This window comes from Ptychodera flava, chromosome 8 (assembly GCF_041260155.1).
Source record: "Ptychodera flava strain L36383 chromosome 8, AS_Pfla_20210202, whole genome shotgun sequence".
Classification (NCBI taxonomy): domain Eukaryota; kingdom Metazoa; phylum Hemichordata; class Enteropneusta; family Ptychoderidae; genus Ptychodera; species Ptychodera flava.
In genome coordinates this window covers 41,099,669-41,125,050 of record NC_091935.1, presented here as the reverse complement: position 1 = coordinate 41,125,050, position 25,382 = coordinate 41,099,669, and the positions used below count along the sequence as shown (strand labels likewise).

At 35.4% G+C, this 25,382-nt stretch overlaps 1 protein-coding gene across 1 annotated transcript in view; it reads right to left on the bottom strand.

Annotated features, from left to right (window-relative positions):
• LOC139139368 (protein eyes shut homolog) overlaps window positions 1-25,382 on the bottom strand; it is a 91,187-nt gene that overhangs the window by 23,021 nt on the left and 42,784 nt on the right. The window contains exons 13-25 of the mRNA XM_070708266.1: window positions 23,558-24,763; window positions 22,559-22,674; window positions 22,254-22,378; window positions 21,290-21,528; window positions 10,891-10,987; window positions 7,793-8,046; window positions 6,792-6,952; window positions 6,267-6,435; window positions 4,287-4,433; window positions 3,267-3,511; window positions 2,071-2,244; window positions 1,657-1,825; window positions 1,036-1,251 (exon numbers count right to left, since the gene is read on the bottom strand). Of these exons, the coding sequence (XP_070564367.1) occupies window positions 1,036-1,251; window positions 1,657-1,825; window positions 2,071-2,244; window positions 3,267-3,511; window positions 4,287-4,433; window positions 6,267-6,435; window positions 6,792-6,952; window positions 7,793-8,046; window positions 10,891-10,987; window positions 21,290-21,528; window positions 22,254-22,378; window positions 22,559-22,674; window positions 23,558-24,763 (3,318 nt within the window). The remainder of the gene's footprint in view (window positions 1-1,035; window positions 1,252-1,656; window positions 1,826-2,070; window positions 2,245-3,266; window positions 3,512-4,286; window positions 4,434-6,266; window positions 6,436-6,791; window positions 6,953-7,792; window positions 8,047-10,890; window positions 10,988-21,289; window positions 21,529-22,253; window positions 22,379-22,558; window positions 22,675-23,557; window positions 24,764-25,382) is intronic.

Below are 25,382 nucleotides of genomic sequence, written 5' to 3'. Positions count from 1 at the left end.
CCACAAATGCAGAGAGAATTTATGAAAGTTTATAAATTTCAGTCAACACGGGATGAAAATATTTTAATTTGATTTACTGATACAATGAGAGAGAGAGAGAGAGGAGAGAGAGAGAGAGAGAGAGAGAGAGAGAGAGAGAGAGAGAGAGAGAGAGCAGTTGTTAAAATTTTCCATGTTATAAGGTGAGAAAAATATACTTTCACCACCTAAGACTTGAATACATCTTTGAGTTCATGACCTGAGTTTATGCATTTCTACAGCACAGACTGTTAGATAAAGATCATTTCCTGTTAACTGAAAATGTTCATGTGACCTTATGCAAATGAATCTTAAAGCTGTGTGTTTACCATCATTTGCAGTTACATGTTCCGCTTGTCTGTCAAATGTCTTTGTCAGAGACTTTTAGGAGAATCACTCAAAGTTGCTGAATTGATGAGAATTACTGAAATTCTCATTTCAAACATAGTTGACTTTTAAGAGATCAGATGAAAATTATTTTCTGGAGAAATAATGGTGGGCAAATTAAAGGGACAAAGTCGGCCATTTTTCATGAATTTTATTTGATGCAAGATACTACTTATATTGTTTGACATGTTGAAAGATACTGAATAAATGGGTGACCATGCATATATTCGACCCCGGTTATGGACAAATTAAGCAAAACCATTGCGAAAATGACTTAATGGACATGACCATTAATTCATTTTCGCGATGTTTTCATGTATCGTGTCTAGAATGGGGGGTGGAATATATGCATGGTCACCGATTCATTCAGTATCTTTTAACATGTCAAACAATATGAGTAGTATCTCGTATCAAACAAAATTAATGAAAAATGGCCAACTTTGTCCCTTTAATAGAGGGTAGAATTATAAGGTTTTTACTTTATTAAATGGAATCCGGCTACAATTAGGAATTTTACTTAAATAAATGTAAGATATTGAATAGCGTGTAAGTGATGTGTTACAGACATTGTTAAATGGCAATATGATAAGCATTAGATAAACTTTGAAGTTTAAAATGAATATATCTTACCAAGGTTGAATTCAAATTCCACCTGGCTATTGACCAATGACAATGCAAAGAAATCTCCCAGGATGTTATCATGTCTACTGTACAGTAGAAGACCATCTGTGTTCTGTGTTCGGAATTGTATCATAATGGATAACGTGTCTAGAACACTGGACTCGGCTGGCAATGCAAATTTGATGTAGGAATCACCATGAAATGATGGTACACTGAAGGATACAGCTGAAAAATAAATAGAGTAAATATTATTGATTACATGGTATGAAGTTAACATTGCACTTGATATTGTAACTTGCTTGTAGTTCTAGTAAGCTCTCTGATTGGTGGCAGTGGCACATACTAGCTGCAACAATTACTTGCCTGAAATTCAAGCATAGTGAAGTGGTCCCCGTTAGCTTGAATTTTGTTTTGTGAAACTAATTTGTTAAAACATAATACAAAATTTGATGGATAACTGACGCATGTTGTCCCCAAAATGTGCAAAATGTCCCCCAAAATAAATGGTAGTGGGAGACAGTGTCCCCTGATTTAAAATTCCTAGCTACAACAGGATGTCTTCCATCTCAGGTAGACTGACTCTACATTTTAGATTTCTGGATGATTTTGTGTGATTTAATATCAACTCACCAATTTCACAGAGAGGGCCTGCATATCCAAGAGGACACTGACAAGATATTGATGATCCACTGACCAGACAGGTAGCTCCATGTTGACATGGGTTTTCAGAACATACAGATATCTCACAGTCCAAGCCAGAGAATCCCTCTGCACACTCACAGATATAACTACTGCCATCCTAACAAAGCAAAACACATTTAAAATTCATTACAATGAAAACAAAGTCTTGCTTGTGTCAATATGAAGTAATACAAATCATGCGGTATTATTTACGGTTAGAAAATAATTTCATAGAAAAAATACCATTATGCATATTTATTTTAAAAGTATTTGTAAAACTTTCTCACAGCTCAATGCAATTCAGATATCCATCACTACTAAGTCATGTCAGCTGCATAGCTCATAGGTGATATATTTACAAACCTGTTCTTGGCATTGGCCTCTTCCATTGCAAGTCACCAACTCACAAACACTGACAAAACAATTTCCAATATTAACACCTCTGAAATAGGTATTGACAAGGTCCACTGACTGACTAGCAAGTTGTAAGTCGTTGATACAACCAATGAAATCACCATTAGTTGTTGATGTAACTCCCTGTAACAGAACACACACGGGTTATCTTCGTCTGCAAGTTTGCAAACAATTCGTTCATTTAAATATGAATTATACACTCCTGGAATACCAGTTGATGATTTAGATCAGTTGGTATCATGCACAGAAGGTCACACACAACTGAGCTAAACGTTCTACAACCTAAATAAATCTAGATCCCCTTCTCCATGTTTGGTAAATATGTGTACATTACAAACTTTCTGTGTCTTTGGCAATTGTTTGTACAGAAGGTATTAAATCAAAGAAGTGGCAATAATGTATATCAGATACCTTTTTCTAGCATATAGCGAGATTCCTAACATTGACATTAAACACTGAAATGTTCAGTTTTACAATTATTTGTAAAAGTTTGATGTATGAACGTTATCTAAAGGCCAACACCAATGATGTATACAACTACATTCCTAAATACCCACTGAATTGTGAAAACATGGGTACAGTATGATATGGGTGATTTGGGGATGGGCCTTCTACTAGGGACTGGATACGATAGGTGGACCTTCCACAAAGGGTTGGATACGATGGGTTGACCTTCCACAAAGGGTTGGATACGATGGGTTGACCTTCCACAAAGGGTTGGATATGATGGGTGGATCTACTACAAAGGATTGGATACAATGGGTTGACCTTCCACAAAGGGTTGGATACGATGGGTGGATCTACTACAAAGGATTGGATACAATGGGTTGACCTTCCACAAAGGGTTGGATACGATGGGTGGATCTACTACAAAGGATTGGATATGGGTTGACCTTCCACAAAGGGTTGGATATGATGGGTGGATCTACTACAAAGGATTGGATACAATGGGTTGACCTTCCACAAAGGGTTGGATATGATGGGTTGACCTTCCACAAAGGGTTGGATACGATGGGTTGATCTTCTACAAAGAGTTTGATACGATGTGTAGACCTAATACAAAGGACTGGATGGGAAGACCTACTAATAGGCATTGCGAGTGGTGAAGGGTTAAGTCAAAAACATAGTTTTTGTGAGACACTTACCAATGGAACTCCTCCGACATAGACTGTACATATACCAGTAATGATAGCACTGGAATATGATACAACTGTTTTATCAGTCTGATCCACTGTCATTAGGATGTTATCAGGTCCTTGTTGAACACTAACAACATGAAATGAATTATCAGCATAACTCTGTTGACTGGTTAGACCAACTTCCATATTGTTGTCAACTTTCATGACAAATTCAATCCGTCCATCTCTCAGATACAAAGTCAGGTAATTGTCTGGATCATTAGAAGAAACAAAAGAATTGTTAACACACTGACTCAGAGAGACATCTCATCATACTAAACTTTCCAATCTGAAACCACTATTCAACCTTGATTACTTGTTCACCTGACAAAAACCCCAGTGAGTTGTGATCAAAAATAATTTATTCCTTGATTAGATTCACTATAAAAGATGCAACTGTGTATCCATGGTTATCTCATTATTAGAATATATAGCAGTGTAGTTGTATAGGTTAGGAAGTAGACAATGGAATAATCACAACATTGATGCAGTCACAGACCCTCCATGTGACTGCTTTGGTATTCCCAGCAGGAATAATATCAAAGGAAATACAAGTACAATGACTGAAAAGTCTTGGTAACACCAACGGCCCATAAAAAATAATATTTTGGATCCAAGGATCTCATTAGACAAATATAGACACTGTCAAATTCCTTTTCCATTGTTTGATACACTAGCATAACATACATATTCCCTTTGTGAATACTTGATAAATCTTGTTTGTAAATGAACATTGTACAAATCAGTGCATATTTCTGAAATTGTGATTTTCACAAACCACCTTGTTGGACTGATTTTTATACACTGTAAGCCAAATGTAAGGCCATATAATTTGCACATTGGGATTTCGCTTACTGAGATTGTGAAACTGTATTGATTAATCTTGGACAAATATGTGTAAAGAGTAGCATTAGAGAAATTTGTAAAGGAGAGACTTTCTGAGAATAAATCCAGCTTTGAAAACAATGGAAAGATGAATTGTGTTACCTGGTGATTCTTGTTGAACAACATACAACAACAGACCGTCTGCTGTGGATGCTTTGAATGAGATAATCACACTCAGTTGTCCAAAAAATGCATGATTATATTGCAGATAACTGTACTCCGCAAATGATGGTATCTGAATGCTTACACCTGAAAAAAATTGTGCAAAAAAGTTTAAAAATATTTATAATTCATTATAACAATGCATTGTTTTAGATTTTGTTGTCCAGTAAGAAAAGGAAAGAAAAGAATAAACTGTAGTTATGAATCACTCTGACAAATCTCACCACAAAGTTTGATGTTTTTGCTAAGGTTGGCAATAGAAGTAAATGCTTAGTGCCTTTGCTTATGTTTTTGCTCTCCTATAACATATTTACTTCTTTATCAAATGTCAACCTTGATTGGTTGACCAAGTTACATATACTAAATCAATGGACTAAATGAAAACACTTGAGTTTTTGAAGAAAACAAACACTTTACTTAAATCAATATAGGTTTTCTATATACTTAAAAGGGAAGGTTACTTTATTCTGCTGATTAAACAAATGATATTATGAAAAACATGGTCCATGATGTAAGAGTTATTTGATTTCACTTTTCAATAGTACTCCATCTTTACTCTTTCCTGTAAAGCATACAGTCAGAAGTGATGTAGAGACCTATGCAAAACAGTTGAGATTAGTAGATGGCTCCCGGTCATGTTCCCTTCATTTTCATTGTTCCCGATAAATGTGATATCTATAGTTTGATATAAATGTGTTACTAACCATGTATGTTGAAGGTAACTGGATTGATAAAGTGAAAAAATATTGTTCTCCTGTACTTTGACAGCATGAGTTTTAATGAAATTATAACACCTGGATGATTGGTTGTTCAGATCAGGGTTTTGCCTTTGCGTTAATTTTAAGATAAGGTCCAGAGGGATGGTCTTTGAACTCAACAACCACTACTTCACACCTATTAAACCATTCGACCATTGTGTCAAGTCAGCTATGTACATCAGTGCCAAGTTGCTATGGCACAAAGTGTATTGACCTTGATCTAATTAGACATTCTGTAGACTTACCAATCTTCATCTGATCATGGTAATTATGAACATGTTGCAAAGGTTTGACATTTGACCAGATTTGCAATATGCTAATGATGACAGATGGGACAGTTTATTGGCAGCTATCATCACTGTTTGTCAAGGCCTTGCTTTCTGAACAAAGATTACCATTAGAACTTTTGGACTTTGAACTGTTGGTCACAAATCATTGTCGCTAAAATCAGAATCAAGTTGACTGCTATACTCAAGCATGTACACATGGCTGATGATTGCAAACGTTGTTTGATGAATTCTCCATGTTACGCAAATGGAAGACAATGTATACAGGATTCAACTACTATACCAAACACAACGGCAAGCTTTTCATGAACTTTGACCTAGTTGCAGACAGTGCAAGGCACTTGGCTTGTACATTGCTTTTGCCTGTCTGTCTCCCTCAACAAAAGCCTGCTGCAACTCAACCAGTGAGTGAAAGTAAATCAGGCGATGGATTTCACATCAATTTTTTGTACAGATTCTATTTCTTATATGAAGAGTTTTCGACCAACCTTACCCTTTAGAGAATCTATTATCAATTACCTGATCTCATAAACAGATACCTGCACTCAGTGTTTGACAACTTTTTAAGTCTGTTAAGAATTTTAAATATTACAATCATTATCTTTTACAGATGTGACTTGTAAAACATTTCAACACACTTTGCAAACAAAAGGACTGTATGTATCACAATTCTTGGTCTTTGAAATGGTGCAATAACATTTCATGCCACTGACTGTGAGGACACTGTCATCTGATAATGCTTTAAAATTCAAACAATTGTCACTTTTGCCACAAGCACACTATGATCAAAGAAAGTCGTGTTGAGGAATACATCTTATGATGAATGCTTCTGTGTAGTAATATTATCTAGAACTGTTTTAAAAATGAAGACTTACTCTGTTCACAATAATCACCAGTTAATCCAACGGGACACAGACACTGATATTGACTTGTACTCAATGGAATACACTCTGAATTACTGCGGCATAGGTTACCAAGACATGGATTAAATTGACATCTGTCACCGGAATATGGTATAGCACAGTTACAGCGATATCCATCAACCTGTAGACACACAGTAATACTTAGTACACTTACAAATAAAACACTGAAACCCACAGTCAAGGTATGGTCCATTTTAAAGTCTCAAGAAGAAAACATTGGATATACTACAAACCATTACACTGCCCATGGCCATATCTGCTGTTAGACACATCAATCTGGGCTGGTCAGAAAAAACACTGTTTATATATTTGCCATTGAATTCTATAATCTAATACAATATTGACTTCTTATTTGAAATTACTTCTCACTTCATTGGATAAACAATCACATTTTTACTTCTTTACTCATCAAAGTGTACTTGCTGTTATATGGTGTTGGCAGTATTCCATGATCTGTATGTATGGTAAAAAACTTACCATGTCAACACAGGTAGCAGAATTGAAACATGGATTGGATTCACATTCATTGATATTGACTTGACAACTGTCACCAGTGAATCCTGACATACACTGACATGTATAGCCTAATGGCGTCAATGTATTGACTTCACATTGTCCACCATTCTCACATGGATTAACTGAAATGAAAATATGAAAAGTTTACAGTGATAATACAATGACTGGTTGATATACTTAAGTGCAGATGATAATATCATGAAAAGTCACAGGGCAAAGATAAATGAGATGTTTGTAATCAGCTATCTGGTTGTTGTGTTATATCTTTTTCCTCATATTTGTCTTAGATGATGGAGATATAATTTTTGGATACTCTGTGTGCATGTATGTGTCTCTCTCTCTGGTGTGTGTGTGTCTATAGACTCTTTAGAAAAATATATTTCACATGTTCTGTGCCTGAAATTCTTTTGACATGAAAACATTTGCAGTTTGGAGTTTATCTTGTCACAATCTTGCTTTGCATTGCAGAATAATAGGTCATCAATTAGCATAACTGTAATTGAATTACATTAAAAATGAAATTAAATATTGTCCATTTACACATGGCCAGCGTATACAATGCATCCATAGGGTCAGTTACACATTCTAGGCATATATGATGTAACCATGGACAACAATGAAAAATGAACCAAGACAAAACTGACAAGTTCCTATGTTTCTTTGCATGGTGACATCAGTGTCCTGATTAAGCAGCTATAAGACTTTTATTGACATGTTTGGAGGTAGAAAGATTATGAAGCAATCTTCAAATGTATTTGACTGGCTATTAAAGTTACTGTTCAAAAACTGATGAATTGCACTGTTATACTTCAATGTGCAATCAACTACTGTTACAATTTTTATTGTCAACTGTTTTCAGAAACAGAGGTGTTGTTTAGCACATCAGAAGTGAGAGAGCTACCTATACCACTACTTTGTTGTAACTGTAAAATGTCAGTATGAGATGGGATTGCAGCACTCACCATAACAGTAATCACAAAAGAATGTCATTTCTCGATTTTCACAGAAGATCCCTGATGGACATGGATTGGTTGAACAGTAGTTTCTTTCTTCACAATTTGCTCCGATGAATTGATTGAGACAGATACAGGTGTACTGTGTACTATACTGAGTGTTTGGTACATCAAGGCATGTTGCACCATTTACACATGGATTGTTGATACATGTATAAAGACTTTCACACAGAGGACCAGTAAAGCCAGCTCTGCAATCACATCTACAAGAAAAGGCATGAATCACATTGGTTAACTCTCTCTCCAATAATCTGAAAAACTTTGCCCACTCACACTGATATTCCCACTGTAAGATATAAACATATGCAATGGTCTTTTTGGCAGAGTACAATGTTGTGTTTTACAGGGTAGACCAAGGGGAGATAAATGCCTTGAAACATAAGAAAAGTTACAATAAATGATAGGACTGCAAGTGGTCACATGCCACAGGCAAATAAATTTCAACAGTCAGTCAATAGTATTTTTAGAACTTGTCTCTTATCAATCAGAACATGTTCTACCTTCTAAATGAGGATCTTTTCAACAGAGCACAGAATGATGTGGATGAAAACATTATGAATTAAATATGTCCATAGCTCATTCAGTGTGATACTTATTACAATGACTCAAATGTGCAGCATAAATGATACAAGTAGTTCAGGTCAAGATGTGACTATATGATGGCTTTTGCTGCCTGCTATATCATCAACAAGGTTCCACTGCAAACCATGGAACACAGGAGATTCAATGTATGAGGTGTGTAATAAACAGAGCAATTGCATGTAGGAGTTACAATTTTAAACAATGGAAATGTTTGTACTAAATATGAAATTCATAACAAGTCAATACAATCACTCAATTATTCTAGTTTTTATGATTCAGTGATGGTCCATATTAACCTATGTGAGATGGAAATTTCTCACATTCCTGGCCACTGGGAGTGTGGGATCGACGGTGTGGGAAAAATCGATCCCACACTCTCAGAAACCGTCCCACACTCTGCAGTAAATATTACACAAGCTCTGATTGGATGATAGACAGTCTGTTTCGTTCCACGCGCAAAATGTTATCCAATGGCACGACGAGTAACACACGGACAGGAACTACAAAGTAAGCGGGTCAGAGTACAGTGGCAGACGACAGAGTTGTCACGATTTTGGATAATGTTGAACATGTCCAATGTGAATTTAACGCATTTTGTGGTCATGTGAGAAAAAGAATCTCACACACCAAGGACCTGGGATCAGATTTCTCACACGCGTTGGGGATATTTTGTCTCACACGAGCCGCATTAGTTCAAATGGAATCAATTCAGTAATCGACGATCATCAATTATCGTTTCATTATTTGATATGATAATCATCTAATGCGCTCTTCACAGCAAATGCGTTTGATCAAATGAAACTAAAACTGGGGAAAAGAGAATGACTGGACCTTAGGTTTGAATAGTCGAAAGTCAAACAACTACTTCATTCTGAAGCCATAGTTACCATAACTAAAACACTATAGAAGTTTATTTTCTTGCTTTTTTTAATAAAACCCAACAGGGTTGTACATAATGAATTCAACAACAAAAAATCAGGCATTACTTTTAAAAACATATTTTCAGTTTCTTATCAATCCAACAATTAATATTCAAAACATGCAAAATACTTTGAATAAATTGTGATGTGAAAGTCAAAATGATTGAAAAAACTGAAAGATTCACTGCTAGAAAGCATATTTATTTCATGTGACAAACATTGCACTGTCATTTATTTCTTAACACAAACATTGGGTTGTGAAACAAAATGGGGCATTTATGTACTTTCTAAGTGGGATTCACATTTAAGGAACACAACCATGCAGAAGTCATTTTGAAAAACATGGAATCTAACATGACATATTCATGAAGTAATATCAGTACTGAAACTCAATGTAGAAATGATACATGAACAAAATTTCAAAATTACTATTACTTGCATTATTTTGATGATTGTTAGTGATGATTGTTGCTTAAGGTTTGTTAATGTTGATATTTTCTGGTGATAATGATGATCAAATTAGACACAGACAGTTGCATGTTTACATTATCAATACTTACAGTCACTGACTTTGCACTAGTTTTACAGATATCAGCACCTAGTTCTACAGATGTCAGCTGGAAACTTTGGTATCCTCAAAGAGGAGAAGAATGGCAAAGAAAAAGCCTAAAGACAGAGATTCAACTAAGGAAGGAATCACAAGGGTCAAAGGTCATTGTGCAGAGAGGCACAGATAGAGCTTGTGAAAGGTATTACAGATGTGTACAAAGACGTAAAACAAAGCACTCTGTAAATTGCTGGGAAGGAACAGTTACTGTCACTGTGTCTCCGTAATTGTATCTGTGGTTGACTCACATTTCATTCAGATTTGATGGTCATATTTGATATTTTACAATTATCAATGCATCGCCTTGTGAAGTTTATGAAATAACTACAGTTCGAAACAGCGATATAACGGAAGCTTTCCTTACAAAAGTATGATGTTACTTAACAGCTGATATATGAATGTTTAATTTCTAGGAATTCCTGAAGATCACTCATGTTTTGCTCAGCTTCAGTAAATTCAAATATATCATTGAGTGTCACTTGATGTCTGTCAGTTTATTTTGACACTCAGTTCCTTCTATACTCTACACATGTTGTCCATATCATTCATAACAGGGTTATTTACTTGCTGAAAGTTTTACTAGTCTGTCTGTCACAAGTTAACAACATAGATTTCACTCAAAAATTTAAAAAAATCTTACATTAATTTGCATTGAAATTGGTAAGTTTTTGTACACAATTGAATAAAAGTGACTGCACACTGAGAGAAGTAGTAGGCTGCTTATGAAGATAGAATCATACTCAGTAAAAGATAGCATAAGTTGTCATTGTTGATATAAAACCAGAAAACCAGTTTTGGCCTTTGATGTAGCAGATAGCAAGACACTGTAAGTCTTAAGCTATGCTACAAAGTTACAGTGTTAGTATGTGAAAACAATGGCACTGTAAAGCAAGTATCATACATTTATTTGTTTTGTTTGAAGACAATACAAAGCTTACCTGTAGCTATTAAACTGGTCAACACAGCTTGCTCCATTTTGACAATTATGGTTGTCACATTCATTGACTTCACTCTCACAGTTACTGCCAGTATATCCTACAATGGCAATTATGGTTATCAAACTCATTGACTTCACTGTCACAGTTTCAACCAGTATATCCTACAATGACTATTATGGTTGTCACACTCATTGACTTCACTCTCTCACTTACTACCGGTATATCCTACAATGACTATTATGGTTGTCACACTCATTGACTTCACTCTCTCACTTACTACCAGTATATCCTACAATGACTATTATGGTTGTCACACTCATTGACTTCACTCTCTCACTTACTACAAGTATATCCTACAATGACTATTATGGTTGTCACACTCATTGACTTCACTCTCTCACTTACTACCAGTATATCCTACAATGACTATTATGGTTGTCACACTCATTGACTCCACTCTCACAGTTACTACCAGTATATCCTACAATGACAATTATGGTTGTCACACTCATTGACTCCACTCTCACAGTTACTACCAGTATATCCTACAATGACAATTATGGTTGTCACACTCATTGACTTCACTCTCACAGTTACTACCAGTATATCCTACAATGACTATTATGGTTGTCACACTCATTGACTTCACTCTCACAGTTACTGCTAGTATTTCCTAATATAACTATTATGGTTGTCACACTAATTGACTTCACTCTCACATTTACTGCTAGTATATCCTACAATGACTATTATGGTTGTCACACTCATTGACTTCACTCTCACAGCTACTGCCAGTATATCCTACAATGACAATTATGGTTATCACACATATTGAATTCACTCTCACAGTTACTGCTAGTATATCCTACAATGACAATTATGGTTGTCACACTCATTGACTCCACTCTCACAGTTACTGCCAGTATATCCTACAATGACAATTATGGTTGTCACACTCATTGACTCCACTCTCACAGTTACTACCAGTATATCCTACAATGACAATTATGGTTGTCACACTCATTGACTTCACTCTCACAGTTACTACCAGTATATCCTACAATGACTATTATGGTTGTCACACTCATTGACTTCACTCTCACAGTTACTGCTAGTATATCCTACAATGACTATTATGGTTGTCACACTCATTGACTTCACTCTCACAGTTACTGCCAGTATATCCTACAATGACTATTATGGTTGTCACACTCATTGACTTCACTCTCACAGCTACTGCCAGTATATCCTACAATGACAATTATGGTTATCACACATATTGAATTCACTCTCACAGTTACTGCTAGTATATCCTACAATGACAATTATGGTTGTCACACTCATTGACTTCACTCTCACAGTTACTGCCAGTATATCCTACAATGACAATTATGGTTGTCACACTCATTGACTTCACTCTCACAGTTACTGCCAGTATATCCTAGGATGACTATTATGGTTGTCACACTCATTGAGTTCACTCTCTCATTTACTACCAGTATATCCTAGGATGACTATTATGGTTGTCACACTCATTGAGTTCACTCTCTCACTTACTACCAGTACATCCTACAATGACAATTATGGTTGTCACACTCATTGACTTCACTCTCACAGACAGTTACTACCAGTATATCCTAGGATGACAATTATGGTTGTCACACTCATTGACTTCACTCTCACAGTTACTGCCAGTATATCCTAGGATGACTATTATGGTTGTCACACTCATTGAGTTCACTCTCTCACTTACTACCAGTACATCCTACAATGACAATTATGGTTGTCACAGTCATTGACTTTACTCTCACAGACAGTTACTACCAGTATATCCTACAATGACAATTATGGTTGTCACACTCATTGACTTCACTCTCACAGTTACTGCCAGTATATCCTACAATGACAATTATGGTTGTCACACTCATTGAGTTCACTCTCTCATTTACTACCAGTATATCCTAGGATGACAATTATGGTTGTCACACTCATTGACTTCACTCTCTCACTTACTACCAGTATATCCTAGGATGACAATTATGGTTGTCACACTCATTGACTTCACTCTCACAGTTACTACCAGTATATCCTAGGATGACTATTATGGTTGTCACACTCATTGACTTCACTCTCTCACTTACTACCAGTATATCCTACAATGACAATTATGGTTGTCACACTCATTGACTTCACTCTCACAGTTACTGCCAGTATATCCTACAATGACAATTATGGTTGTCACACTCATTGACTTCACTCTCTCACTTACTACCAGTATATCCTAGGATGACAATTATGGTTGTCACACTCATTGACTTCACTCTCTCACTTACTACCAGTATATCCTAGGATGATATGTTACGGTAATTGTAACATAATAGAAATAAAGCACAGAAGAGAAATGTGGATGACAAGAGATATGATAATTTGTTAATTTCCTCGACATTCACACTTTTGGGAATTCTGACAGTCATTGAATGATCAATGTCTTCTTTGAGTTATGTAATGTCAAAACATAAAACAATAAAGTTAACCACAGGCATTGTAGAAAATGGAATCAATGACACAGTCAGCAGCAGTATGGGAGAATAATGGCAAAGTGTGGTAGAAGCTTGTCTAGTTGCTCGTATATCTTAGCAAATTTAGTCAATTTACATATCTTACAATACAAACAAACACTTTATTGTAACTAGTATAGTATTGAACCCTAAGTTATTGTGTCAAATTTCTCTATACATTTATGCTTGTTGGGTGTTAAATTTTGTAGCAATTGAGAACGGATGTAATCAAGTTATTAACAAGTATACAAGTTGAATATAAAAAAATAGTGTCAATGACACTGTCCTCCCATTTTGCAACGATAGTAAATACTAGTACACACATGACATTGCATTCTTACGGCTTGACTAAGAAAATTCCATTGCAAGTCCAAATTAATCTTATACCCCAGCAATATGAAATGCTCCATCTCATAATGACTTTTACACGTCTGACAGAAAACAACCCTAGGATCAAGACTATCATGTTTTACAGCAATCCAACAAATACTTTGGGAGAAAATGATTTTTTGACAAAAAATGGGAAAAATTGCCCCAAAAATACAAATATGAAAATTTCACCACAATTTGAACAAATCTGACAAAGGTCAACCCTAGGATCATACATACAAGTTTTCGAGGCAATGGGATGAGTGCTTTCAGAAAAGATTTTTTGACAAAAAATGGAAAATCGCCCAAAAAATACAACTTTCAAAATTTCACCACAATTTGAAGAAATGTAACTTAAGTCACTATAAAGAGCCTGCATACCAAGTTTCAACCAAATCTGGCCAGTGGTTACAAAGTTTTAGCAATTTGCAGGATGTTTCCTTTTTCCCCCTTCATTTGCATATTTTTGACTTTGACATGTTTATTTCAACAAATTCACATCTCCACCCCTCGATGCACCTGTCCATCAAATACTAAGATGGTAGGTGCTGCGATTAGGAGTTTTAATGTTGACGATCTGAGTTTTTAATGTGACAGACATACATCCGCACATAATAACTAACATACATACATACATACATACATACATACAGACCATAGACCCTCCAAAAACCCCGGGTCTATGGACAGACAGACAGACAGACAAACAGATAGACATGCATACATTTATTTTTACAGCTTTTAACCTTCAACAGCCGACCAACTTGTCAATGTTAGCTTGATCAACTTGATACTACTGCTTATAATAATATAAATGAGAGTTAATTACATTCTAATTAAAGTAAAGAAGACTTGCTTATCAACATTTACGTCATAAAAAACAGCATATCTGTCAGGTTATAAAGAATCTTCAGCTGGTTATCTTTATCAGTATTTCATCAAACAAGTCATCGTTGATGACACAGTCCCCACTTGTTAATGGGTACTTTGATTACATGTCCTCAGAGAGGATAGAGTCCTCTTCATTAATTAGGTCTGTGATAAAAATACTTTGATACAGATGGCGCTCAATGGCCAAGAATGAGTTCCATGGTGATGAAAACATAAAACCAATGTAGGTCACCATCCTAAAGGTCATAAAATGAGTCAACTAGGAATTAATCAACAGGATGTTGCAAAACATTTTTGCATACAATTCTAACACTTGACAGATTATCACTGGTACCATATTTCATAAAGTTTGATGCAGTATTTACAACACTATGAGATCAACATCTGTATCAAGTTTCATCACATTTGACGTTGTATTAATTTGTGGCTATATCACCCTAATTAGGAAAGTTCATTACTTATGCAATGACAAATTAATTAAAATGACACTGATAAATGTCTTTTTCAATGTTAAAGCAATGTGAGCTTAACATCAGTTAACATCTGTATAAAGTTTCATGAATTTGATGCAGTACGTATTTCTTGACATATCAGCCTACTTACGAAACTTCAATAATTGACATGTTACTGCTACATGACGTGAAACAAATTGACGAGCATATGTATGAAAAAGGTCATGTCCTTTTTAACAACTTTGAATGATACTGGTGGAAATATGTCTGAGTTATGGCTCTGTACATTTGAAAACTGTAACAAAATCATAGCCATGCAGCGATATTTGATCTCACTGTTTAAAAAATCAACATGTATATGTATGACGTTAGTCAATATACATGTACCAACTTTGAACAAGCGACCTAGCGGCCGATATAGCTCCGCTGTGTTTATGTAGAGAATAACTATTTTAGACACATGTTGATGAAGAAGGGTGGAAATCTTTGATAGCTCCATGCAGTGGCCAGAAAAAAGTGGCTAAAATAAGCTGCAAAAATGCAATTGAAGATTTCATCATACTTTGAATGTATCACATAGGATCATCCCTAAGAACATGTCAACCAAAGCTATCTGATGAGTAGTTTTTGAGAATAAATTTTTGACCAAAAATGGCAACAATTGCCCCACAAAGTAAAAATTGCAGATTTCATCATAATTTCAAAAGATCAAATTTAGTCCATCTATAGAAACCTGTATACCAAATTTCAAAGCTGTTAGACAAGTACTTTTTGAGAAACGCATTTTTTGACCAAAAATAGGAAAAATTGCCCTAAAAATTCAAAATTGCAGATTTCATCATTATTTCAATAAATATCATTTAGTTCATCTATGGAAACCTGTATACCAAATTTCAAAGCTATCAGATGAGTAGTTTTGAATATACACATTTTTTGACCAAAAATGGCAAAAATTGCCCCAAAAATACAAAATTACAGATTTCATCAGAAATTCAATATATATTACTTAGCTCATCTGTAGAAACCTGTATACCAAATTTCAAAGCTATCAGATGAGTAGTTTTGAATATACACATTTTTTGACCAAAAATGGCAAAAATTGCCCCAAAAATACAAAATTACAGATTTCATCAGAAATTCAATATATATTACTTAGCTTATCTGTAGAAACCTGTATACCAAATTTCAAAGCTATCAGATGAGTAGTTTTGAATATACACATTTTTTGACCAAAAATGGCAAAAATTGCCCCAAAAATACAAAATTACAGATTTCATCAGAAATTCAATATATATTACTTAGCTCATCTGTAGAAACCTGTATACCAAATTTCAAAGCTATCAGACCAGTACTTTTTGAGAAACACATGTTTTGACCAAAAATGGCAAAAATTGCCCCAAAATTACAAAATTGCAGATTTCATCATTATTTCAATAATTATCATTTAGTTCATCTGTAGGAACCTCTACACCAAATTTCAAAGCTATTGGATGAGTAGTTTTGGAAATACACATTTTTTGACCAAAACTGGTAAAAATTGCCCCAAAATTACAAAATTGTAGATTTCATCATAATTTAACAAACTATCATTTAGTTAATCTGTAGGAACCTGTATACCAAATTTCAAAGCTATCGGATGAGTAATTTTGGAAATACACATTTTTTGACCAAAAATGGCAAAAATTGCCCCAAAAATACAAAATTACAGATTTCATCAGAAATTCAGTACATATTACTTAGTTCATCGATAGAAACCTGTATACCAAATTTCAAAACTATCAGACCAGTACTTTTTGAGAAATAAATTTTTTGACCAAAAATGGCAAAAATTGCCTTAAAAATGCAAATTTGCATATTTCTGCACAATTTGAACAAATCTGAAATAGATCATCCCTAGGGACCTATGTACCAAATATCAAAGCTATCTGACTGGCAGTTTTGAAGAAGATTTTTAAAGATTTTTTTACCAAAAATGACAAATATTGCCTTAAAAATACAAATATGCAAATTTCGCCACGATTTGAACAAATCTGACTGAAGTCACCCTAAGCAAACTGCATATCAAATTTCAAAGCAATCGGACGAGCGGTTTCAGAGAAGAAGATTTTTTTACCAAAAACACCAAAAAATGCCCCAAAAATACAAATATGCAAATTTCACCACGATTTGAACAAACTGAAGTGAGGTCACCTTAAGTGAACTGCATATAAAATTTCAAAGCAATTGGACTTGCGGTTTCAGAGGAGAAGGCAATTGTTGACGGACGACGACGGATGACGGACGACGACGACGACGGACGACGACGGACGACAGACGATGACGGAAAATCAACCTATTTGATAAGCTCCGCGTCGCTGACAGCGGAGCTAATAAGATCAGTTGAGACTTGCCAGAGTTATGGCTCTCGACATGAAACAACCATAACAAAATTGCTACCATGTGGCCATATTGGACCATCTCGTGAAACCAATTGACATACATATGTATAATACAGCAATGTCCTTGTACCAACTTTGAATAAATTTGCTTGATACATGTCTGAGTTATGCTTCCGGACATGAAAAAATCAGAAAAAAAATGGCCACACGGCGCCCATATTGGATTGCATCATAAAACAAATCAATGTGCATATGTATGACATACGGTAGGTCAATGTCCTTGTACTAAGTTTGAATAAAATCGGTGGATAAAATTAGTTGAGACATGCCAAGTTTTGGCTGAGGACACGAAAAATTGTAACAAAATGGCTGCCATGCAGCCACATTGGATCATATATCATGAAAAAATTGACATACATATGTATGACATAGCTTAATGTCCTTGTACCAACTTTGAATAAAATCGGTTGAGATATGCCTGAGAGTATTATGGCTCTGTACATGAAAAAATCGTAACAGAATGGCCGCAAGGCAGCCATATTGGATCGTATCACATAACAAATTGACATGCATATGTATGACATTAGTCAATCTCCTTGTACCAACTTTAAATAAAATCGGTTGAAACATGTCTGAGTTATGGCTCTGTACATGAAAAAATCGTAATAAAATGGCTGCCTAGCGGCCATATTTGATCGTATCACACAACAAATTGACATGCATATGTATGACATTAGTCAATCTCCTTGTACCAACTTTAAATAAAATCGGTTGAAACATGTCTGAGTTATGGCTCTGTACATGAAAAAATCGTAATAAAATGGCTGCCTAGCGGCCATATTGGATCGTATCACACAACAAATCGACGTACATATGTATGACATAGGTCAATGTCCTTGTACCAACTTTGAATAAAATCGGCTGAGATATGCCTTAGTTATGCCTTTGTATATGAAAAAATCATAACAAAATGGCCACACAGCAGCCATATTGGATCGTATCACAAAACAAATTGACGTGCATATCTATGACATTGGTCAATGTCCTTGTATCAACTTTGAATAAAATCGGTTAAAACATGTCCGAGTTATGGCTCTGTATATGAAAAAATTGTAATAAAATGGCCGCCTGGCGGCCATATTGGATCGTATCACAAAACAAATTGACATGCATATCTATGACATTGGTCAATGTCTTTGTACCAAGTTTGAATAAAATCGGTTGAAACATGTGTGAGTTATGGCTCTGTACATGAAAAAATCGTAATAAAATGGCCGCCTGGTGGCCATATTGGATCATATCACAAAACAAATTGACGTGCATATCTATGACATTGATCAATGTCCTTGTACCAACTTTGAATAAAATCGGTTGAAACATGTCTGAGTTATGGCTCTGTACATGAAAAAATCGTAATAAAATGGCCGCCTGGCGGCCATATTGGATCGTATCACAAAACAAATTATCGTGCATATCTATGACATTGGTCAATGTCCTTGTACCAATTTTGAATGAAATCGGTTGAAACATGTCTGAGTTATGGCTCTGTACATGAAAAAATCGTAATAAAATGGCCGCCTGGCGGCCATATTGGATCGTATCACAAAACAAATCGACGTGCATCTGTATGACATATGAAGTAATCCTTTTACCAAGTTTGAATGAAATCGCTTCTTGCATCTCTGAGATATCTGCGTGAACGGACGGACGGACGCACACACGCACGCACGCACGGACGCACGCATGGACATGACCAAACCTATAAGTCCCCCCGGACGGTGTCCGTGGGGACTAATTAACCAAGCACATTTTAACTTTCAAATTAACATTGCAAGTAAGTTCTGTTGAATAAGTTGAGCCTGTAGGTACTCAGAGAAAGTACACAGAAGAGACAAATGTTTGCAACTTAAGAAGTTCATGGTCATCAAAAGCATTATAAGGAATCATGTAACACTTTCATTGCACTGTTTACACAGATTGCATAATTGCTATAAATAGCACATGAGGAATCTTACAGTCCAGCTTTACCATAAAAACCCTATCACTTTGACCACTCTTTTAATTGATCACTCTATTTTTTTCCTCAAAAAGTAATTTTATTTTATCCTTACCAAGTCAACCATAAATGGAAATTGGAACTTTCCCTATCTCTATTTATTTGACAAACCTATCATGACAAACTATTATGAGCAATTTCTTTTAGATAACATACAGAGCACAATATATGATGGTTCAGAATATGTCAAAGTTGGGATTCAGGAAAGTTGCCTTTACATGTTTTAATCCTCCAAGATGGTAAGCATTTCACCATGAACTGTCAAAAAAGTTGAACATTCTAATAATTCTACACTAAAATTATTTTGGCTTTGTTGATATCCTCATTAATTCAATTATTTAAAATCATATTAATTATTTTTTTTCTGGGTGAATTGATAGGGTTTATACAGTACAAGAGTTACATACAAGGTAAGTCAAATTCAGTTAAAACATCAATTACCGTCGACATTGCATCATTCCTATAAATAGCACCTCAGCCTGGAACAGCACAATCATAATCTACTCATTCACACAGGCAGTACTTGACTTTGAATGAATGACCTATTTCATTTCACCTGTGTACCAAATTTGAAAGCATGACAAAAAGTACCACAAAATTTGCAAATTTCAGCTTGAGTTCACAGAGTCATCTTCAGGTCACTCCTAAGAACCTGCACACCCAATTAGAAAGTAATGGCATACACAGTTTCAAAGAAGATTTTTTTTACCAAAAATGGCAAAAATTGCCCAAAAATACAAATATGCAAATTGTGCCATAATTTTGATGAATTCTATTTTGAGTTTTCACAAGGTACCTGCACGCCAAATTTTAAAGCGATCCAACCATTGGTTGAAGAGGAAAAGATTTTTTACTAAAATGGCAAAAAAAGAAAAAAAAATTCATTAAAAATAGAAAGCATCAAATATTGACATCAAATCTATATGTTTAAATGAGTTGGGCCCAAGGTACCTAAAACCCAAATATGACAATGATCAGATGAGTAGTTCCTGAGTTATTGATTTTTGACCATTTTCGCTTTTTTTTCTACCTCATTAGCATATCTATGGGACTAAAAAGTTCATTTTAACACGGCACATCTACATCATATATGGCATCACTACACCGAAAATCAGCTCAATACGTGCAGCGGTGTTTGAGTTTTTGCGTTGGACGGACAGACATCCATACATACATACATACATACATACATACATACATACATACATACATACAGACAGACATCTCACATACAGACTTTTTTCAACCATATAACCTCCCAATTGCCATATATGTATGGTAAATGGGAGGTAAAAATTAACTAGCAGATTCTTTGTTGTTTGTAGTATTTGCAAGTTTTAAATTTGAGAAAAGACTACCCAATCTGTGTTGTGGTCTCAAACTTTGACTAAGGACACACTGCATAACACTGTTGAGCTAATGAGATAAAATGGAAACTAGAAAAGAACAGTTTATAACTTATGTTAGGAAGGATAATATCTTATGTATTCTAAATCCCCATATTGAATTGGTTGTGGTAATCTACATATACATGTACTTATAATTTTATGGTTTGTGAATAAAAATTCTCCAAACATTTCAATTTACATTTAAATCAAATATTGTTTACATAGCCAAACTACAACATTTGACTGTTTTTGCTTACTCATATTTTAGAATATCCAGTGGATTGGCATAATAATGAGTTAAACATACCTGGTAAACATGTGCATAGGTATTGTTCATCACCAGTGTTTTGGCAAGTTGCTCCATTTTGGCATGGCAATGACAGACATGCTGGTAGTGGATTCTCACAGAATTGGCCTTCATATCCTGGCATACAGCTACATATGACATCATCATCGATGGCTAAACATGCACCATCATTCTGACATGGACTGCTACTGCACGGATCTAAAGCCTGACAACGCTCTCCAACTAAACCAGGTGGACATCTAACAATGTAAACCAGAATTCATTGATGAGACACATCACAACCATTTGGAAAGTAATAATGCATTTTGTACAAAGAAATAAAGTTCTTGCAACCTGATGGTTAGTAATTAAGCTACGACAATTTCACATTCATATTCACAAACTGTGGTACCATATTGCTTCAGAAATGGTGAAGTTGTTGTACACGATTATAAACTGACATGGTCGTAAAAACAGAGGAATAGCCGTTGGTGGATCATAGCATATGCAATAGATTGTTTTATAAAGCAAGGAAAAATAGCTATGACATTATCCAATAAAAAATTTAACCTATTAGCTTATATGCAGGATGATAATAGCAAACACAAAATACAAACAAACAAACAAATATAAAATTGTCAAATATGTAACTGTTCTTTCAAACTTTTTCAGTTTTTACATCTGTATCATACACAGTGTAATGTGACATTCTAAATTATTTAAAGGAATGGTAAACTGAAGTATATGTAGAAAACTTCACTGAACTGATGATAATTCCAGTGTTGTGGAGAGAGTCAGTGTGAAATGGGTGTATACTTAGTTCTTTGATCTCTAGATGCAACTATTCTGTGGAGTGATGAATTACAGGATATGCGTGGGTGTGAAATTATGTTTGTCTGAAAGGGTATATTCTGAAAGTGTCATGATGTGCATACATTCAATGAGCATGATGAAAAACATTGTACTCATTGGAACAGGAACTCACCTACAGACAATGTTACCATGTGCATCTTCTAGACAGTCACCACCATTGCATGGCCTAGCATCACATCCTACCAATTCTGACTCACAATAAACACCAGTAAAACCACTTGTACATTCACATGATGGCTGTAATAAAAAAATAAACAATAACTGGCATTCGAGTTCCCATCATCTACCATCAGTATGTTTTATGTTTTTTGGTAAAACATGCGCATGCAGATAGAGTGGTTTAGAAACCCTGGACGTCATGACATTGGTAAATGATCTTAGCATTGACAATTTACACTCACTGTGACGAATACTTACTGTATTATTGATTTCCCAGCAGTATCCATCATTTTGACATGGGTTTGGTAAACATACACCAAGTCTATATTCACAGTATATTCCACCAAATTCATCACCACATAAACAGAATGGTCCTATACATGAATGAAACAAAGTGAATATTTCACCATAAGTAACTCAACTTCAAAACAATGGCTACAAAGTCAAATCTACCACAATAAATATATATCCATCAAAACATCCATTATTACTGTAAATACATTATGTAAATTTTCTCAAAACATTTTGTATTGTGGTCATTTTATTGATGCAAATTCCAATAATAGTCTACATACCGGTATGTCATGTATTCGACTTAATATGGTCCTTATTATTAATGATCTCAGAACCTACGTGCATTCATAAATTTTAACTTAAAAAATTTTTGAATTATTTGTGGGGAAATGTTTTCTCTGTGATGAGAACATTTTCACTATACAGTAGATGGACCTATGGATGAAGTGAAAAGCACAGTTTTAGTAATGTGTGAATAATAATAGAGCTAATAAATGGCATTGTTCTTACTGTATCATCAAAGATGTCAATTCACCATTGGAGCTCTGATAATACTAGATATTCCAGAAGTAAAATGACTTAATGAAGGCCAAAATTAAGCCTGTCTCAGTGGGAATGCACTGGGAATATTTGTCATGTGCTTTTGCTATTTAGCTATCATTTACATTTGTAAAACTACTAATACAGGTTAAATTTTCTGAAGAGAAGAAAACTTTTATTGATGTGGAAAAAAGTGGCTTGTATTGACCATTTATGAATTCAAAATTGGTATCAGTGATGTGACAGAATAAATTTAATGAATCCTAATGGTGTGTTTATGATCAATCTTTTGTTAGTGTACTAAACAATACAAAAGATTTTCACTGTGTATGAATTTGACCCTGGGATTGAGAAAGATTCCATTAAGTCACCCCTCGACTTTCTCTGTGTCAAACACCTTCAAAAACATTGTAAAAATCTTACCTAAACTGTCTATGAGGCATTCAGCTCCATTTTGGCATGGTGATGGGGTACAAGTTGATGCACTGGTTTCACAACGATCTCCAGTAAAACCCCCTGTACACTGACACTTATAGCTGTCATTCTCAGTGATACAGAGTCCACCATTGTAACATGGACTGCTGTCACATGGATTGGTGATCACATCTTGACAGTTGGTACCGGTGTATGGCAAATTACAAATACAAGTGTAAGATGTATAGTCATTATCAACACACTGGCCGCCATTGATACATGGATTTGAACTACAAGGTAATGGAGGCAGCAGAATCTCACAGTTAGTACCGGTGTAGCCAGCATCACAGTCACATCTGTAGGTGTTGCCAACCACTACACATAATCCATTCATACATGGACTGGAATCACAAGCTGTGATCTCACGTTCACAATTTACACCTATAAATCCAGCCATGCAGCTGCAAATGTAACTGTTGACTTGGTTGACACACGTAGCTCCATTCAGACATGGTAATAAATCACAGGGTTGCATCAAAGTGTCACAGACTGCTCCAGTGTATCCTGTGTAACATGTACAGAAGAACTGATTGCCAACATAGTCACAGACACCAAAGACACACGGATTGTCATCACATGGTGTTATCAAGGTCTCACAGTTCCGGCCTGTGTAACTAGAACCACATGTACATTGGAAATTGATGTTGTCTGTGCTTTCACACACTCCATTATTGAGACACGGTGAGCTGTCACAGGGTGTAATCAATATATCACAATTGATACCACGGTATCCATCGTTACACTGACACACATAACTACTGCCAAGTTGCTGGCAATTGCCATTTACACATGGATTTGGAGTGCATGGGATGTCTTGTTCACAGTAGTAACCTAAGTAACCTTCATCACATTCACACGTATACTGTGCAATGCCATCAACACAGCGCCCTCTATTGGAACATGGTGGTGTCTGTGATGCTAGGCATTCATCTATATTGATTTCACAATGATTTCCTGAGAAGCCGTTTACACAAAAACAAGAGTATTGTCCCTGTTCCAGGTTTGTTGGACATCCTGGAATTCCCTTCTGACAGCAATAGGCACTGTTCTTACAAGGATTTGGTTGACATGCATCCACTGGCTGATCACAATATGTACCAGTGTACCCATAGTCACATTCACATGTGTATGTATTCACCTCATCGATACATGTACCTACAATGGATCAAACAGATCAGAATAAATACTAGTGCTATTCGCATAAAATGTGCTGGCTACAATGATGACAGCAATCCTGTACCAATGTTACTGAATTAACAAATCAAACTTTTCATGGATCTGTCCTGTATTGTCTATCTTTCAAATTCATTTTTAGCTCACGTGTGTAAACACGTGGGCTATTGTCATAGCGATGTCTGTCTGTCTGTCCGTGTGTGTGTGTGTGTGTGTGTGTGTTAGTGTGTGTGTGTGTGTGTGTCTGTCTGTCTGTCTGTTTACACGATAACTCAAAAACGCCTGAACGGATTCAAGTCAGATTTGGTACACAGGTACCATATGCTACTTGCAAGAACTGATTAGATTTTGGTTGGTGTGGCTTGCATATTAATGAAGTTATGCAATATCGTTTTTTTCCGTACAATGGTTTCCCTATGGAGACGGTAATTACAGTGTAGACATATATCAAGAAATACTGCACAAAATTTCATGAAACTTTTCACCGATGACAATCTAAGAACATTATGATGATACTGTGAGTGTCATGTCAATTATCTTCTCATTTGCATATTTAATGAACTTTTGTTATTAGTGAGATAACTCTAAATTTCCTGCATTA